The sequence below is a fragment of the Neltuma alba genome, unplaced genomic scaffold (genome assembly GCF_004799145.2).
Source record: "Neltuma alba isolate B1F8T4 unplaced genomic scaffold, ASM479914v2 tig00001071_pilon, whole genome shotgun sequence".
Taxonomy (NCBI): domain Eukaryota; kingdom Viridiplantae; phylum Streptophyta; class Magnoliopsida; order Fabales; family Fabaceae; genus Neltuma; species Neltuma alba.
The window spans coordinates 8,613-29,075 of record NW_021632312.1 but is presented as its reverse complement, the minus strand read 5'-3'; the positions used below and the strand labels follow the sequence as shown (position 1 = coordinate 29,075).

Here is a 20,463-nt window from a genome sequence, read left to right as displayed (position 1 = left end):
ACTTGTGAAATGCCCCACTTGACACCTCACGAGCACCTATTTAGTAGTACCTAGTATTGGAAAGGTTGGTTACTGGGACTTTGTCTCACCCCGTGGTTTACAATGTTTTCAAGTGAAGGTTCCGGGCGTGGGCCATCGGGAAGAGACGCAGAGGCTTGAGCTTGGTTAGCTTTAGGCCTCTAGCATTTGTATATGTATGGCTAGTATATATTGCCACATTTAGGACTGCTTTTGAAATATTTAATTACCCGGCCTTGTTGTAAACTGGAGAGAATGTATCTCCTTATTTTGGTTGGCCGAAGGCCATTGTTAATGTCTTATGAAACTCTGGATTATTTTGTTGGGAATCTTTTAGATGGGCTGATGTGATGTGTTTTGTTACCCGGGCCAGAGGCTCAGAGGCCCAGTAGATGTAAATGAATGATTTCAATTGCATGCAACGGATTACGGGTTGACCCGAGTTTGAAAGTCAATTTCTAAAAATATGAAATTTTCCTTCTACTATGGTAGTTCATTTTAACGGATTTCCTTTTCTACCATAGTAGTGATTTTGTGATGAGTTATAATGTTTTTAAGGTTAAGGGTTTTACATGTACGGCCATCAAACTCGTACATGGTAATGTGTATGATTATGTTGAAGACTGCTAAAAGATTACAACACAAGAGAAGATTTATAGAAGGAGCATGATACCTGTTATAACCATTGATATGCCAAACCCAAATAACTTAAGGATGGAAAATATAATGGGACAAATTTTCCTCCAACCACCTCAGACTAGTCGACCTCCTAGAAGACGAAGAACTACGAGGCGCGAATCACAATTCCAAAACACAAAAACATACCATTGTTCAAGATACCATCAAGCTGGTTATACAAAAAAGACTTGCAAGAATCCAAATCCTTGTTGAAATTGGTCTAGCAAATAGATGATTTTTTTTTTTGGGCATATGTAATGTGATTATTGATGCACCTGATGACTAATGAGGATGTGGTCTTTTTTAGATTTTATGTCAAAGTTGTGTTTCATTATTGTGAACGTTATGTCAACTTTAAAATTTATAGCCTTTTAATTATTTTTTATATAATAAAAATTTGATATTGAATAAATCTTGGGGACCGAAAAATTGAAGATGAATTGATGAGTCTCAATGTAATTTGTGAAATAGTAAAATTAATTTTGATAGATATTCAAGAATTCCGTGAATCTTTGATTTGATTTTTTTCTTTCAAAAAAAAAAATCTTTGATCCTATTAATCTTTGATATTTGAAATCGTAAAATTTTTATTAGTTCCCATATTTTTGTAATTCTATGGATATCTAGAAATTATGTTTTTTTTATCTTGACTTTTCAATTATTTTTTATTGGCCATAATCGTGATTTTTCTTTTTTTGTTTTGTTTTTTTATATGATAATGTTTTTCGCCAAATTTTCATATAATAATGTTTAAAGAAAAAACATGTTAGTTAAATTCAGTTAAAAGAATTAAAACTAAAATTAGGCTTTTTAATAACGAATGGCATTTTGGTCTTTTAACAATATTTAGAAATTCTCAATTAGACCTCTTGGCCTAATTAAGAATTTGTTAAAAGTGTAGGTTTAAATTAGGATTTTGTTGTTTCAAATGGATTTAATTAGAATTTTCCCTAATTTTTTTTGAGTTATTTTTCAATAAAACTCCTTTCTAATTTATATAATTATTTTAAAATTTTTAATTCAAATATCAAAACTTATGATATAGGCATGTGGTTCTATATTGAAAATAATTTAGGTCAAATTTTTTGTATTTATTATGCCTAGTTCTCCAATCATGCATACATGTTTAAAAGATTTTATATATATCTCCAAGCTTGAGAAAGACCTTCTAAGGAAAAAAAAAGTTTAATATTTTAAAGTGGTAGGTTTTGCTCCCAAAAAAAGAGTTATAAAAAGTACAGTCCTATGACCCATGAAAATTGATCCACTTAAATACAAAGTATAGGAGTATGGATTCAAAAGTTGATAATATAAAAACATGGTTAATGAGTAACTTATAAATTTTCCATGAAAAGAAACGAATAGCTTGTAAATATGTTTATAAATACGCCTTAAGTTGACATGTCCCGATATAAATATTTTAAATATTTTTTTAAACATTCCTTGTTTTGAATTTTTAAATAATTTTAAAACGACACCAGCCAGCATCATCTTCGCTTGCGTTGCTCTCCATTAATTTTAAAGCAAAATAAACTAACCACCTTTTATTTTACTTAAATTATAAAATCTTTCCTCTATTTTACCCTTAGAATTCTGTTGTTCGGGGTGTGTCCGTTTGATTTTCTTCACCTTGGAGCGATTGACACGTGTGATATGCTTGTATTCGTTATCGTGTAAAGCGAATAAAATAATGGAGAATATTGTCCACTTGTTCACAGTATGCTGAGGAGAATCCAATCAAAATCCCATATCATATCGACCTTTCCTTTTCTTTTTTTCGGTCGTGATTACGATATGTCGGATGACAAACTTCACAGAAATTAATTTGTGATGTGAAATTGCATTTTAATATACCATAAAAATATTCTTATGGTAAATAAAATATTAAAAAAATCACATAATGAAAATAAGAATGAATCATTTTTTCAACGCCGTGTTGATGCGAGCAAAAACAAAAGCTCATGACAATGAAACTTTGAGAATAAATTAAAAAAAAAAAATTGACTGAGTTATATTTGGTAACATAAAAGAAACAAAAGTATCCGACATAATTTGAAAACAATACGACTAAATTGTAATGCACAGAAGCAATTAAACAAACAAAGCCAACAGAATTGAAAGAATGTGAAAGTGGGGCCATCGAGGTCCCTCCACAAACGTCGATTCGGCAACTGTAGTAGTATAATGATGGAGATATAAATATATAAAATCATGAATACATGTTTAAAAGATTCGGAAAAGTAAAATTCAAAATTAAAAAGACGTCCTTCATCACCTGGTCATAATCGTGTATTAATAGGCCTTAAGCCGCTCATCTAAAAGCAACCAATCGAGTACCATTAATATAATGCACGGCTAAATGAAGCACAACCACTTGTTGAAGAAAATCAGCAAACTAGCAAAGGAAATGCTTATCGAATCACAACATAAAATGCCTATCAGCGGAACACAGATCATAAAACGAAGTGATGGCAACAAACTTCGCCATTCATTCCAATTAATACAGCTAAGAATTAAAAAAAAAAATTTTAAAAAAAATGCTGATATTACTGCAGCATAAGGCCACAAAAGACGCCCCCAAACTTAATGCTGACCAATCTCCTAGTAAATCTGAAAACTATAACAGTAAACGACCAAAGAAGATGGTGCAAAACACTGCTATTAACGTAGAAACAAACATTTTCATGACTCTATACTACGATTTCTATGTGCTTTAGCCTCACTAAGCATCCTACTATGTATATTTCATACTCCTCCGGTCTTAAATATAACAACCATTTTGTAGTGCAAATTGTACTAGAAAATGGGTCTTATATTTAGGACCGGAGGAGTATTTCTTTTATAAACATCAATTGCAATGATTAGGAATGGTTAACAATTACTTTCCCATCCTCTTGTAAAATTCTAACCTCCACTATCATAACTAAAGAAGAAACTTAAGCTATTCCTGATAAAGAATAAATTTAGGACGAGGATATTCATCAACAATACACTAAAATCTATGATCACTTCACCACAAAAAAATTGATATTTGGGCATCTCACTTTCATAATACTTTCCCAGCATATCTTGTTTCTTCATAGAAAGATATGCAATTTCCTTTCCATTTTTTAACAAAAATTAGGAAGAAAATAGAAAGGAAATGACAACACCAGGAGTATTGCAAGCTGGACATTCTCTTGTTCCCATACAAAGAAAAAGTACATTGCCAGTGGAAACATATGATACTTGACCACATATTAACAGTACATAAAAAGACAATTACCCATCAAACCATATTCTTGCCAGACAAGTCAATTAACTGTGTAAATTCACAATACAAGCTTTTGCTAACCACTCATGGCAGTTAACATGAATATTTGTGGCAAATGAATTTGAGGTGCAGTAGATCTCACCTTGTTTTATTTCTTCAGCACGCCTCGATCAATCATTCTACTGAGAACCTTATCTGCCTTGTCATTCTCATTGTTTTCAAGAAGATATGGAATAACAATGTTGAGAGTTATGGAATCAGGGAGGCAATTGTTCTCTTCCATTCTATCAAGCAAGGCCACGGCTTCATCAAGAAAACCCTCTTTGCAAAGTCCATGAACCATAGCAGCATAGGTACGCACATTTAGTTGATAACCTTTAGCCAAAAGGTGCTGAAAAGCGTCCCATGCATCATTTAATCTATCACCTTTGCACAAACCATCAATAAGTATAGTGTAGGTCTTCACATCAGGCCGAAATCCTTGATTGACAATTTGCCTAAATAATGTAATTGCCTTGTCAATATGTCCCATTTTGCAAAATGCATGTAACAAGATGTTATACGTGCTTACGTTAGGGCGAAGGCCCCTATCATGCATCTCATAGATAATATACTGTGCGCATGAGATTCTTCGTGATTTGAGCAACCCATCAATAACAGAATTATAAGTTACAACGCTAGGAACCAAATTTCTGGAATCCAGTTCCTTAAAAAGATCCATCGCTTCATCCACCATTTTCATCTTAAAGCATGCGTTGATCAAAATGCTATAACTAACAATGTCAGGTGCCAAACCATTTTCAATCATCTTGTTAAAAACTTCCTTAGCCTCAATGATATTATTGGTCAAAAAATGTCCATCCATCAAAGCATTATATGTAACAACATCAGGTCTCCGATCACTCTTCACCATCCTAGCAAATACAGCTTGAGCTTGTACAATCCTCCCGTCTTTACATAATGCATCAACAATAATGTTGAAGGTATAAACATCTGGTTGTATGCCTTTCGATATCATTTCATTGAGTAATTGATTTGCTTGCTGCCATTGATCCATCCGACAAAAGCCATGGATTAGACTATTATAAATAACAACATTTGGAGGTACCCCATGATCAGTCATTTCAAAATACAGATTGTGTGCATCATTAACAAGTCCTTCTTTACAAAGCGCAACAATGATTGTGTTGTATATAACTGTGTTGGGCTTAACAAGATGCCTCCCCATTACTTGAAGCAATTTAAGAGCAGATGTTGTTTTCCCCAATTTACACAGCCCGTTTGCTAATGTTCCATAACTAACTTCATCTAACTTCAATCCTTTTGCCATTATTTCATCGTAGAAATCTAGAGCTTTGCCAACATTTTGATTAAAACAGAGTCCTTTTATTAGTGTAGTCAAAACTACAGCGTCTGGTTGATAGCCCATTTTGAAAATTTTCCCGAATGTAGAGTAAGCAAAATCCATCTGACTAACGTGGCAGTAACAATTGATCAAGATGCTCAGGTTAAATAAATCTGGTGCGAGGCCCTCCAACTCGGCTTGTGCTAAAAGTGAGATAACCTGGGGATAATGTTTCATCTTCACTATAGACCCTAAAATCTTATTGATATGGCTTCTAGAGGGAGGGGGCGGCATGTGGAGCAGGCGAGTGACTGTATCAACAGCGTCGCTGATGTTGTTGGGTTTTGGGGAGTGGGAATGAAGATAATATTTGCGAGTGAGGCAACAAGAGGAGTGAAGGAAGTTATAAGTAGCAAAGACAGGAAATTTGGTGGAGAAGGAGTACCTTGCAGCAGCTGAAGAAAGCATATTTGGGATCAGATTGAAGGAGGAGTATCTGCGATGCCTCAACGCTTCTTCAGTTCACCGAACAAAAAATTGCACAAAGCTTTGCCCAATGAATCAAATCGAAGCCTGAAAGCAGGGTGAAGCCAAGGTGTGATGGAAGAAACAGAAACTGAGGTAGTGACTAGTGTGTTCCGTCTCTCTCATCGGCCGGGGAAAAATCTACCAGGCAGGCCTTCGTATTTGGGTAGTCCATTTATTTGTTTGTTTATTAAAAAAAAAAAGGCCGAGGATGGTCCATTTAATCAATCGTTAATGTGGGTACTCTTTCTTCTTTTTTTTCTTTTTGTTATTTAGGCTAATATTTAATCAGGACTTCAAATTTAAAATATAAGAACAAATACAAACAAAATATTATGGTTTTGCTAAAAATTAGATATTTATTTGTTTTTACTCCAAGGAGTGATTGGATGCTGAGGATAAAGATAATTGCCTGATCTTTATATGAAATAATAACGTTAATTTTTTTTTGAGTTATTTTTCAATAAAACTCCTTTCTAATTTATATAATTATTTTAAAATGTTTAATTCAAATATCAAAACTTATGATATAGGCATGTGGTTCTATATTGAAAATAATTTAGATCAACTTTTTCGTATTTATTATGCCTAGTTCTCCAATCATGCATAGCATGTGTTCTTTTTTAATTTTATGTGAATTTATATTTAAATGTTATTAGATAGTAATATTTTAAAATTGGGATAAATGGTGTTGTGTAATTGAAGAATTTGATAGAATGATTATAACTAACTTAATATAAGTACCGGCTAATATGATAGTAGTATCAAATAAGATAAAATTTATAAAAACTTATACTGCATCATGATATAACTTAGGCTTCACAGTACTTTTACACCCCACCACAAAACATTTGTTATCTACAGTACAAAGAAAATAGTAAAAATGGCATGGAAACAAAACAATAATTTCCCACCATAAACAACAGGGGCGTACATTTTGTTGCAAGCCAACCCAACATATTTTTCTTGACCAAAAAAAAAAAAGACAATAACATGTATAGTCATACACAAGTAATTCAATAATTAAAGAGTCTTATAATAAATACGTAACATACAATAGCAAGTTCGCTTCCTTGTTGTAAGGTCTTTTAATAATTAGATTGCTTATATAGAACTACACAATAATCTGTCCTAATTTTTATTTTGAAACCGAAGGTGTTGTTTGTGTTAGAAAACCTCATCGGGTCAATATTCCATTTACTCATTTGATTGGTGCAATAACTAAGGGTAATATCCTAACTACTAGCTATGATTCTAATTATATGATCTTGTTTGTAGACTGTTTGCAAACAAATCTTATAATTAGAACCGAAATCTGAAAGTAGCAGCATCAAAACAATGCTTTTCAAAAGAAAAATTTAAACAAAAATCTAGAATTGAAATGGCCAAATAAAAGCGTTAATGATAATGCTATCCTTCAAACCCCACTCTCCAAGTATTGGGGTGGTAATATATCAGGTTCTTATAAAATTAAAGATGGGGTGGTTCTTCTTTCTCAATCTTTGAATCATGATGTTATGGGCATTGATGGATTCTGGAGATTCTTTTGGAAAATTTAGCTACCATTCAAACAACTGCTCCTTATTTAGAAACTTTTACATAATGTCTTATCCTCTTGTTATATTTTAAAGAAAAATCAACCATTCAAACAACTACTACTTATTTAGAAACTTTTACAAAATGTGTTATCCTCTTGTGATATTTTAAAGAAAAATCACTTGAACTTTTTGGGCTTTGTCTCTTTAGATGTGAATACGAAGAATCTTTAGAGTCTTTATTTATCTCAAACTCTTCTTTAGTTTGGATGCTTTCTTATCCGAATTCCCAAGATAAATTTCGCAAAATTTAAAGTATAGTTAAAAGAAACACTTGTTCATCTTCATCAAGATGGTTTTCCTTCTCTAGTTTCTCGAATTATTTGTTTGTTTAATACAACATGGAGAAAGCGCAATTATGTTTTGCATTATGAAAAATATGACTCTCCAATCTCCATCATTCAAGAAATTCAAAATGCCCAATATTTCTCAACTTTAGCCTTCAAGGATTTTTCAAAAGAAAAATTTAAAATAAAAAGGAAAAATCGAAACGGCCAAATAAAAATGTTGATTGCTCGATTTGTTTTTAACTCCACTAAGAAAATGAATCCCATTTTCATTAAAAAGCATCACCCTCAAATTAAATAAAAGTTTTTCTTCTAAGTATAATATAATAAAACAAATTAAATAAACATATGATTTTTTTCAATAAATGATGTTTTGGTCAAAACAATATTGTGTAGCTCCAAGCATGAAATAATATTCTGTGATACAATACCCATACAGGCATTATTTTGTACAATGAGTCATTGACATCAAATATTTTATATTTTCACAGTATAATAATAACTCTACCAAGTTTTATTCTTCACGATGTGACAAATTAATCTCAATTTTAAGATGTAGATTGGGCGATAAACATATAAAATCATACGTATATGCTCAACAATTTCGACATGAAAAAATAATAGTAAAAAAACTAGTTTTAAATAAGTATTTTTAAATTCAAAATTTAGAAATTATAGAAATTTTTAAACATAATTTCTAATAATATAAAAATCAATCAAGTATCATTAACATAATGCATGGGTGAATGCCGTCATATGTTTTAATTTCCATACAATATATAAAAATTGATTTGGCACATGAGGAGAAAAATCTACTAGTTTTGTTTTGTTTCAATGATGTGAATACTGTCTTTGCTGAATCTTCTATATAATAATATATACATTTTTTGATTGACATAATATATACATTTTAACATTTCTGTTAGTAATATATAGTTCATGGTAAAAATGTATCAAAATATTATGATTTTGCTAAAAATTATATATTTATTCATTTTTCTGAGAAATTGAAAAAAATTTTTTATAAGTTTGGGTATCTTCAAATTACTTTGTACTTGATATCAACTTTTGTTAAAACAGGAATGTTAATGTTAAAACCTTTCTAACAAATATATTTTTAGGCTCTGAATTTAAGTTTTTCTCCTTTAGAGTAAGATATTAACAATAATAGAATATGTTTCCAAAGAAAAAATCGTAAAAAAAAAATCTTAAAAATAGAAAAATTGCAAATAAAAACCCTTCACAATATTAATATTCATTTTGACAATAATTTTTATGAACAAATCCTTAGATGCAACTTTTCAATTTACAAGGGCTTTTTTTTTGCGATTTTTTCAAATAAAAATCCAGAATTGAAAAGGCCAAATAAAAGTGTTGATTGCTTGATTTGTTTTTAACTCCACGAAGAAAATGAATCCCATTTTCATTAAAAAAAGTATCACCCTCAAATTAAATAAAGTTCTTTTCTAAGTATAATATAATAAAACAAATTAAATAAACATATGATTAATATACTCCTCTAGTCTATTTATAGGATAGAGAGAGAAGACATTTTTTGGTCCTATTTATAGGGCACTGAGAGAAATTTTTGCATGGATGTATAATTTTACCGTCATTTATTATTGTATTGACTTTGTTTACATGAAGTATAATGTATATTAAATAGGATAAATTAGAAAGTTATTAAATTTTAAATGAGAGTTAGTAAAGTTTAAAATTTTTCTTAATTTGTATGAAATATACTGAAAGTGTCTTATAAATAAAACTAGATGAGTATTAATTTTTCCTAATTTCACATCAAAACCGGAGGCGTTATTTGTGTTAGAAAGCGTCATGGCCCAATGAACATGTACTGATTGTGATCAGTTCGATAAGAGGTTAAAAAAAAAAGTATGCGTTAATAACTAAAAAACAGTATTTAACAATTTAAAGTGTAACGATTAACAACTATCGCGATAAGTATTGAAAACACATTTTTTCAGCACATCACAAAAATATAATGTATGAGTTATTAATAGCTGTTCTGAAAGTTGTTAATTCTTACACTTTAAATTATTAATAACTGCACTTTCAGTTATCAATACATACTCGAGGAAAAAAAAAACAAGAAGATAAGAACAGTTTGCTAATTAAACAAATAAAATGTCTGGCAATAAGGTCTTTTAGAATTTTAAAATAATTTGATGATTTCAAAAGACTTTTTTAATATTTAATTCTCTTAAGCGATAGCTAATTGCAATTTTTCCCGTAAAATATGTGTTCAAAGAAAAAAACATTATTTTACCCCAAAAGAAAAAAGATTCAAACAAAAAACCTAGAAGTGAAATTCATACATGTTCCAGTGCTTGCATAGAGGAAATGTGTTAATTGCTTGATCTGCTTTTAGGCACACTAAGAAAAATTGAATCCCATTTTTATTAAAAAAATCATTCTAAAATTGAATAATGGTTATTATTACTAAATATAATGTAGAAATGAATTTAAATAAATATATCATAATTTTCGGTAAATATATAAAATTTCAGGATGGAGATATAAATATATAAAATCATGAATAAATGTTTAAAAGATTCAGAAAAGTAAAATTCAAAATTAAAAAGACATCCCTCATTACCTGGTCATAATCGTGTATTAATAGGCCTTAAGCCGCTCATCTAAAAGCAACCAACCGAGTACCATTAAATATAAGGGAAAATTACACTCAGGTCCCACAGGCATAATTAACGTCAAAAAAGTCTCTCGAAATCGTGAAATGATTCTGAAGTCCCCAGAAACCTGTGTGTAATTAATTCTAATTGTAAATTACCTACTTATCCCTATTAATTTGAACCTACTTACAACCTCAAAGTGGCTGTTGACAACCCGAGAAGAGTGGTTAACAACTTCAACAATGCTCCTGGCATCCCACAGAATGAGTTATCATGAGCACTGCCGAGGTTGTCAAGCACGTCTTCTCGGATTGTTAACAGCCACTGTTGAGATTATAAACGAATTGCTGTAATAAAATTAACAGGGATAACTTAGTAATTTCATAATTAGAATTAATTACACACAGGTCCATGGGGACGTCACAATCATTTTGCGATTTCGAGGGACTTTTTTGATATTAATTGTGCTCTGTGAGACCTGAGTGTAATTTTCCCTTAATATAATGCACGGCTGAATGAAGCACAACCACTTGTTGAAGAAAATCAGCAAACTAGCAAAGGAAATGCTTATCGAGTCACAACATAAAATGCCTATCAGCGGAACACAGATCATAAAACGAAGTGATGGCAACAAACTTTGCCATTCATTCCAATTAATACAGCTAAGAATTAAAAAAATTTAAAAAAAACAAAATGCTGATATTACTGCAGCATAAGGCCACAAAAGACGCCCCCAAACTTAATGCTGACCAATGTCCTAGTAAATCTGAAAACTATAACAGTAAAGGACCAAAGAAGATGGTGCAAAACACTGCTATTAACGTAGAAACAAACATTTTCATGACTCTATACTACGATTTCTATGTGCTTTAGCCTCACTAAGCATCCTGCTATGTATATTTCATGCTCCTCCGGTCTTAAATATAACAACCATTTTGTAGTGCAAATTGTACTAGAAAATGAGTCTTATATTTAAGACCAGAGAAGTATTTCTTTTATAAACATCAATTGCAATGATTAGGAATGGTTAACAATTACTTTCCCATCCTCTTGTAAAATTCTAACCTCCACTATCATAACTAAAGAAGAAACTTGAGCTATTCCTGATAAAGAATAAATTTAGGACGAGGATATTCATCAACAATACACTAAAATCTATGATCACTTCACCACAAAAAAATTTATATTTGGGCATCTAACTTTCATAATACTTTCCCAGCATATCTTGTTTCTTCATAGAAAGATATGCAATTTCCTTTCCATTTTTTAACAAAAATTAGGAAGAAAATAGAAAGGAAATGACAACACCAGGAGTATTGCAAGCTGGACATTCTCTTGTTCCCATACAAAGAAAAAGTACATTGCCAGTGGAAACATATGATACTTGACCACATATTAACAGTACATAAAAAGACAATTACCCATCAAACCATATTCTTGCCAAACAACTCAATTAACTGTGTAAATTCACAATACAAGCTTTTGCCAACCGCTCATGGTAGTTAACATGAATATTTGTGGCAAATGAATTTGAGGTGCAGTAGATCTCACCTTGTTTTATTTCTTCAGCACGCCTCCATCAATCATTCTACTGAGAACCTTATCTGCCTTGTCATTCTCATTGTTTTCAAGAAGATATGGAATAACAATGTTGAGAGTTATGGAATCAGGGAGGCAATTGTTCTCTTCCATTCTATCAAGCAAGGCCACGGCTTCATCAAGAAAACCCTCTTTGCAAAGTCCATGAACCATAGCAGCATAGGTACGCACATTTAGTTGATAACCTTTAGCCAAAAGGTGCTGAAAAGCGTCCCATGCATCATTTAATCTATCACCTTTGCACAAACCATCAATAAGTATAGTGTAGGTCTTCACATCAGGCCGAAATCCTTGATTGACAATTTGCCTAAATAATGTAATTGCCTTGTCAATATGTCCCGTTTTGCAAAATGCATTTAACAAGATGTTATACGTGCTTACGTTAGGGCGAAGGCCCCTATCATGCATCTCATAGATAATATACTGTGCGCATGAGATTCTTCGTGATTTGAGCAACCCATCAATAACAGAATTATAAGTTACAACGCTAGGAACCAAATTTCTGGAATCCAGTTCCTTAAAAAGATCCATCGCTTCATCCACCATTTTCATCTTAAAGCATGCGTTGATCAAAATGCCATAACTAACAATGTCAGGTGCCAAACCATTTTCAATCATCTTGTTAAAAACTTCCTTAGCCTCAATGATATTATTGGTCAAAAAATGTCCATCCATCAAAGCATTATATGTAACAACATTAGGTCTCCGATCACTCTTCACCATCCTAGCAAAGACAGCTTGAGCTTGTACAATCCTCCCGTCTTTACATAATGCATCAACAATAATGTTGAAGGTATAAACATCTGGTTGTATGCCTTTCGATACCATTTCATTGAGTAATTGATTTGCTTGCTGCCATTGATCCATCCGACAAAGGCCATGGATTAGACTATTATAAATAAAAACATTTGGAGGTACCCCATGATCAGTCATTTCAAAATACAGATTGTGTGCATCATTAACAAGTCCTTCTTTACAAAGCGCAACAATGATTGTGTTGTATATAACTGTGTTGGGCTTAACAAGATGCCTCCCCATTACTTTAAGCAATTTAAGAGCAGATGTTGTTTTCCCCATTTTACACAGCCCGTTTGCTAATGTTCCATAACTAACTTCATCTAACTTCAATCCTTTTGCCATTATTTCATCGTAGAAATCTAGAGCTTTGCCAACATTTTGATTAAAACAGAGTCCTTTTATTAGTGTAGTCAAAACTACTGCGTTTGGTTGATAGCCCATCTTGAAAATTTTCCCCAACAGAGAGAAAGCAAGATCCATCTGACCGACGTGGCACTGACAATTGATCAAGACGCTCAGGTTAAATAAATCTGGCGCGTAGCCCTCCAACTCGGCTTGTGCAAGAAGTGAGATAACCAGGGGATAATGTTTCATCTTCACTATAGACCCCAAAATCTCATTGATATATTTTCTAGAGGGAGGGGGACGCATGTGGAGCAGGCGAGTGACTGTATCAACAGCGTCGCTGATGTTGTTGGGTTTTGGGGAGTGGGAATGAAGATAATATTTGCGAGTGAGGCAACAAGAGAAGGAGTGAAGGAAGTTATAAGTAGCAAAGACAGGAAATTTGGTGGAGGAGGAGTACCTTGCAGCAGCTGAAGAAAGCATATTTGGGATCAGATTGAAGGAGGAGTATCTGCGATGCCTCAACGCTTCTTCAGTTCACCGAACAAAAAAATGCACAAAGCTTTGCCCAATGAATCAAATCGAAGCCTGAAAGGAGGGTGAAGCCAAGGTGTGATGGAAGAAACAGAAACTGAGGTAGTGACTAGTGAGTTCCGTCTCTCTCATCGGCCGGGGAAAATCTACCAGGCAGGCCTTCGTATTTGGGTAGTCCATTTATTTGTTTGTTTATTAAAAAAAAAAAAGGCCGAGGATGGTCCATTTAATCAATCGTTAATGTGGGTACTCTTTCTTCTTTTTTTTTTTTTTTGTTATTTAGGCTAATATTTAATCAGGACTTCAAATTTAAAATATAAGAACAAATACAAACAAAATATTATGATTTTGCTAAAAATTAGATATTTATTTGTTTTTACTCCAAGGAGTGATTGGATGGTGAGGATAAAGATAATTGCCTGATCTCTATATGAAATAATAACGTTAATTTTTTGAGTTATTTTTCAATAAAACTCCTTTCTAATTTATATAATTATTTTAAAATGTTGAATTCAAATATCAAAACTTATGATATAGGCATGTGGTTCTATATTGAAAATAATTTAGGTCAAATTTTTTGTATTTATTATGTCTAGTTCTCCAATCATGCATAGCATGTGTTCTTTTTTAATTTTATGTGAATTTACAATTAAATGTTATTAGATAGTAATATTTTAAAATTAGGATAAATGGTGTTGTGTATTTGAAGAATTTGATAGAATGGTTATAAATAACTTAATATAAGTACCGGCTAATATGATAGTAGTATCAAATAGGATAAAATTTATAAAAACTTATACTGCATCATGATATAACTTAGGCTTCACAGTACTTTTACACCCCACCACAAAACATTTGTTATCTACAGTACAAAGAAAATAGTAAAAATGGCATGGAAACAAAACAATAATTTCCCACCATAAACAACGGGCGCGTACATTTTGTTGCAAGCCAACCCAACATATTTTTCTTGACCAAACAAAAAAAAAAGACAATAACATGTATAGTCATACACAAGTAATTCAATAATTAAACAGTCTTATAATAAATACGTAACATACAATAGCAAGTTCGCTTACTTGTTGTAAGGTCTTTTAATAATTAGATTGCTTATATAGAACTACACAATAATCTGTCCTAATTTTTATTTTGAAACCGAAGGTGTTGTTTGTGTTAGAAAACCTCATGGGGTCAATATTCCATTTACTCATTTGATTGGTGCAATAACTAAGGGTAATCTCCTAACTACGAGCTCCGGTTCTAATTATACGATCTCGTTTGTAAGCTGTCTGCAAACAAAGTCCTATAATTAGTATTGGAGTCCGGAGGTAGTAGCATCAAAAAAATGCTTTTCAAAAGAAAAATTTAAAACAAAAATCTAGAATTGAAATGGCCAAATAAAAGCGTTAATGATAATGATGTCCTTCAAACCCCACTCTCCATGTATTGGGGTGGTAATGCATCAGGTTCTTCTTTCTCAATCTTCGAATCATGATGTTATGGGCATTGGTGGATTCTAGATATTCCTTTGGAAAATTCAGCTGCCATTCAAACAACGGCTCCTTATTTAGAAAGTTTTACAAAATGTCTTATCCTCTAGTGATATTTTAAAGAAAAATCGCTTGAACTCTTCTGGGCTTTGTCTCTTTAGATGTGAATATGAAAATTTTTTAGAGCATTTATCTATCTCAAACTCCTCTTTAGTTTGGATGCTTTCTTATCCGAATTCCCAAGATAAATTTCCCAAAATTTAAAGTATGGTTAAAGGAAACACTTGCTCATCTTCATCAAGATGGTTTTCCTTCTCTAGTTTCTCGAATTATTTGTTTGTTTAATACAACATGGAGAAAGCGCAATTATGTTTTGCATTATGCAAAATATGACTCTCCAATCTCCATCATTCAAGAAATTCACAATGCCCAATATTTCTCAACTTTAGCCTTCAAGGATTTTTCAAAAGAAAAATTTAAAATAAAAAGGAAAAATCGAAACGGCCAAATAAAAATGTTGATTGCTCGATTTGTTTTTAACCCCACTAAGAAAATGAATCCCATTTTCATTAAAAAGCATCACCCTCAAATTAAATAAAAGTTTTTCTTCTAAGTATAATATAATAAAACAAATTAAATAAACATATGATGTTTTTCAGTAAATGATGTTTTGGTCAAAACAATCTTGTGTAGCTCCAAGCATGAAATAATATTCTGTGATACAAAACCCATACAGGCATTATTTTGTACAATGAGTCATTGAGATCAAATATTTTATTATTTCACAGTATAATAATAACTCTACCTAGTTTTATTCTTCGTGATGTGACAAATTAATCTCAATTTTAGAATGTAGATTCGGGCGATAAACATATAAAATCATACGTCTATGCTCAACAATTTTTGACATAAAAAAATAATAGTAAAAAATATAGTTTTAAATAAGTATTTTTAAATTCGAAATTTAGAAATTATAGAAATTTTTAAACATAATTTTTAATAATATAAAAATCAATCAAGTATCATTAACATAATGCATGGGTGAATGCCGTCATATGTTTTGATTTCCATACAATATATAAAAATTCATTTGGCACATGAGGAGAAAAATCTACTAGTTTTGTTTTGTTTCAATGATGTGAATACTATCTTTGCTGAATCTTCTATATAATAATATATACATTTTTTGATTGACATAATATATACATTTTAACATTTCTGTTAGTAATATATAGTTCATGGTAAAAATGTATCAAAATATTATGATTTTGCTAAAAATTATATATTTATTCATTTTTACTCGGAGAAATTGAAAAAAAATTTATAAGTTTGGGTATCTTCAAATTACTTTGTACTTGATATCAACTTTTGTTAAAACAGGAATGTTAACATTAAAACCTTTCTAACAAATATATTTTTTAGGCTCTGAATTTAAGTTTTTCTCCTTATAGAGTAAGATATTAACAATAATAGAATATTTTTCCAAAGAAAAAATCGTAAAAAAATCTTAAAAATAGAAAAATTGCAAATAAAAACCCTTCACAATATTAATATTCATTTTGACAATAATTTTTATGAACAAATCCTTAGATGCAACTTTTCAATTTACAAGGGCTTTTTTTTTTTGCGATTTTTTCAAATAAAAATCCAGAATTGAAAAGGCCAAATAAAAGTGTTGATTGCTTGATTTATTTTTAACTCCACGAAGAAAATGAATCCCATTTTCATTAAAAAAAGTATCACCCTCAAATTAAATAAAGTTCTTTTCTAAGTATAATATAATAAAACAAATTAAATAAACATATGATTAATATACCCTTCTAGTCCTATTTATAGAATAGAGAGAGAAGACATTTTTGGTCCTATTTATAGGGCACTGAGAGAAATTTTTTGCATGGATGTATAATTTTACCGTCATTTATTATTGTATTGACTTTGTTTACATGAGGTATAATGTATATTAAATAGGGATAAAGTTAGAAAGTTATTAAATTTTAAATGAGAGTTAGTAAAGTTTAAAATTTTTCTTAATTTGTATGAAATATACTGAAAATGTCTTATAAATAAAACTAGATGAGTATTAATTTTTCCTAATTTCACATCAAAACCGGAGGTGTTATTTGTGTTAGAAAGCGTCATGGCCCAATGAATAGGTCCTGATTGTGATCAGTTCGATAAGAGGTTAAAAAAAAAGTATGCGTTAATAACTAAAAGAGCAGTCGTTAACAATTTTAAGTGTAAGGATTAACAATTTCAGCAGCCAAAAGATACTGAAAAGTGTCCCATGCATAATTTAATCTACCACCTTTGCACAAACCATCAATAAGTATAGTGTAGGTCTTCACATCAGGCCGAAATCCTTGATTGACAATTTGCCTAAATAACGTAATTGCCTTGTCAATATGTCCCATTTTGCAAAATACATCTAACAAGATGTTATACGTGCTTACGTTAGGGTGAAGGCCCCTATCATGCATCTCATAGATAATATACTGTGCGCATGAGATTCTTCGTGATTTGAGCAACCCATCAATAACAGAATTATAAGTTACAAAGCTAGGAACCAAATTTCTGGAATCCAGTTCCTTAAAAAGATCCATCGCTTCATCCACCATTTTCATCTTAAAGCATGCGTTGATCAAAATGCTATAACTAACAATTTCAGGTGCCAAACCATTTTCAATCATCTTATTAAAAACTTCCTTAGCCTCAATGATATTATTGGTCAAACAATGTCCATCAATCAAAGCATTATATGTAACAACATGAGGTCTCTGATCACTCTTCACCATCCTAGCAAATACCGCTTGAGCTTGTACAATCCTTCCGTCTTTACATAATGCGTCAACAATAATGTTGAAGGTATAAACATCTGGTTGTATGCCTTTCGATATCATTTCATTGAGTAATTGATTTGCTTGCTGCCATTGATCCATCCGACAAAAGCCATGGATTAGACTATTATAAATAACAACATTTGGAGGTACCCCATGATCAGTCATTTCAAAATACAGATTGTGTGCATCATTAACAAGTCCTTCTTTACAAAGCGCAACAATGATTGTGTTGTATATAACTGTGTTGGGCTTAACAAGATGCCTCCCCATTACTTTAAGCAATTTAAGAGCAGATGTTGTTTTCCCCATTTTACACAGCCCGTTTGCTATTATTCCATAACTAACTTCATCTAACTTCAATCCTTTTGCCATTATGTCATCGTAGAAATCTAGAGCTTTGCCAACATTTTGATTAAAACAGAGTCCTTTTATTAGTGTAGTCAAAACTACAGCGTCTGGTTGATAGCCCATTTTGAAAATTTTCCCGAGTGTAGAGTAAGCAAAATCCATCTGACTAACGTGGCCCATATTTATAAATAAATAATAAAATATAAAGTTAATTTTTAAATATGTATATATATATAATCTAAAAATGTTTTTAGAATCGTGTGAGGCTTTTAGAATTTTTGCAAGCTCAAACGATTATTCTTCCACGCGAGGTTATGGGAACCTCCATAGGGAGAGTAATTCCAAATTTCTCTCAAAAAATATCTTCTAAATAAAATATAAAATTTGTTTTCATATATTAAAAATACCGATCCACAAAAAAAAACTTTTTTAATTGAATAAATATTTTCTAAAAAACCAAGTGACACGTATTTTTACCCCCCAACTACATGGGCTTTGATCCCTCTAAAGGGTATGTAGGCCATAGATTTTTATCCTAGGTCAAGTCCAACTTTATAAATAATTTTTTTGTTTTTGTAAATAAATTTTTTTTCTTTGTTTCTATCTTTTTCTTTAGGGTAATTAAAATATAATTAAAAATGCCGTATTAATTTTGAGTAGTTGACTTAGGGTAACTGTTCTTTTGAACGGGTGTTGTGGGGTGCCTAACACCTTCCCCATATACAATCGATTCTCGAACGCTATCCAGCTTTTGTAGACCACATTTTTAAGGTTCCCAAAATTAATCTTTTAAAATTTTGGTGGCAACTCCTCTTTCTTTCCCTTTTACAGGATGACCAGGATTTGGGCGTAACAAGTCATAAGGAGGAGTAAGGTGGATGGGAGGGCATAAGCTACTATGCTGATTGTTGCATATGCGTTTGCATGTTTTTAACTTAAGATATTTATGTAAGGCATCACTTCACCCACTTACTATCCTGTTGATATATGTTGTAAAGTGAGCTTAATTAGTTACTAAGACTTTATGTCTCACCTTGGTAATTTCACTGTTTTTAGAAGAGCCTTCCAGTGCCATCCGTCGTGAAGGGAAGTAGTCGAAGGCTTAAGCGAGCAAAACGTAGTAGGCCACTCTTGGCTTGGGTTTGTAATGATTGTATAATTTGCCATGCTAGAGTTTATGTTTTATAACTACATATCTAGCTGTTTCTTTCATACTTTTGGATTATTGAATTTTGAAGAATATTTACTTAATTGCCGGAGGTCATAGGATTTTTTAAACCTTGTGGATCTATATTGGTTATCCTTTGGGAAAAACTCATATCTAGTTGACAGTTGTAATGATTTTGAGACTATAAGCGTTAAGCTATGTAACTTATAGGCTGGACTTAATCCTTACTTTTCTTGTGTCCTAATGCTTTGTATGATGGATTTTTGGGACGACTTTGTGGGCAGCTATAGTGTCTTGAGCCCTCCTTGTCATTGTTGTTAGTTTGGTGAACTTTGATTATTTCAGACTCTTTATAACTTTGGTAGCTTTTGATAATCTTGTCAAATTCTTTATCTATGATGATTAACTTTTTAAACTATTACGAAATTATGGTTTTAAGGAAAGATCTTTTCAATATTCATTTCACGATGTATCCAAGCACCCTAATCAATCTAAATCCTCTTTTAGGACTGTTTTTGGTTGCCAAAACTCTTTCTTATTTAATCTTAAAATTTAATAGATAATTGACCTTTTTATAGAAAAATAATCTTAAAATTTAAAATATAAGAACAAATACAAGCAGATACGTGTGTGTGTTAAATTATTACAAGGCATATGTTCTATTTGGAAGAAGTTTAAGACGGGCTTAGGTAGGAAGGTTGGTGGTGGTAAAACAACTTCCTTTTGGTTTGACAATTGGTCTGAGATGAATACTCCCCTAATTGACCTAGTGCTGGGATATGAAGACCAGATATGCTGGAATGAATGTGTGGCAGACTACCTAACTGAGTATGGAGGATGGGATAGGCGAAAGATGGGGATCTGGCTCCAAAAGCATATTGCCGATCGTATCACCCGAGCACACCCACCCCGTGAGGAGAGAGGAGAGGATAAAAATTATTGGAAACCATCCACTGATGGTTGTTTTTCTGTTAAAAATGCATATAATTTCCTAT

The 20,463-nt window shown here is 31.7% G+C and overlaps 2 protein-coding genes across 2 annotated transcripts; both read right to left on the bottom strand.

The window, feature by feature from the left end:
• Positions 1 to 4,066: 4,066 nt before the first annotated feature.
• On the bottom strand, positions 4,067 to 13,574 carry LOC114750099 (protein Rf1, mitochondrial-like). The gene is made up of 3 exons (XM_028938643.1): positions 11,922 to 13,574; positions 10,540 to 10,673; positions 4,067 to 5,790 (listed from the first exon to the last, which is right to left on the bottom strand). The coding sequence occupies exons 1-3, from the start codon at positions 13,572 to 13,574 to the stop codon at positions 4,098 to 4,100; spliced, it is 3,480 nt and encodes a 1,159-aa protein (XP_028794476.1). The 3' UTR covers positions 4,067 to 4,097.
• Positions 13,575 to 17,346: 3,772 nt separating this feature from the next.
• On the bottom strand, positions 17,347 to 18,423 carry LOC114750090 (pentatricopeptide repeat-containing protein At1g63130, mitochondrial-like). Its single transcript, XM_028938633.1, has one exon. It carries the CDS (start codon positions 18,421 to 18,423, stop codon positions 17,347 to 17,349), a length of 1,077 nt encoding a protein of 358 aa, XP_028794466.1.
• Positions 18,424 to 20,463: the final 2,040 nt, after the last annotated feature.

What these genes read in the sequence shown, in the direction of transcription:
- LOC114750099 (XM_028938643.1), bottom strand. Translation starts at nt 13,574, where the DNA reads ATGCTTTCTTCAGCTGCTGCAAGGTACTCCTCCTCCACCAAATTTCCT. An exon ending in GTAGAATGATTGATGGAGGC is followed by an intron (nt 10,674 to 11,921) that starts GTGCTGAAGAAA and finishes TAATCTCAACAG; the next exon opens with TGGCTGTTAACAATCCGAGA. An exon ending in TCAACAGCCACTTTGAGGTT is followed by an intron (nt 5,791 to 10,539) that starts GTAAGTAGGTTC and finishes GAGGCATCGCAG; the next exon opens with ATACTCCTCCTTCAATCTGA.
- LOC114750090 (XM_028938633.1), bottom strand. Translation starts at nt 18,423, where the DNA reads ATGGGCTATCAACCAGACGCTGTAGTTTTGACTACACTAATAAAAGGA.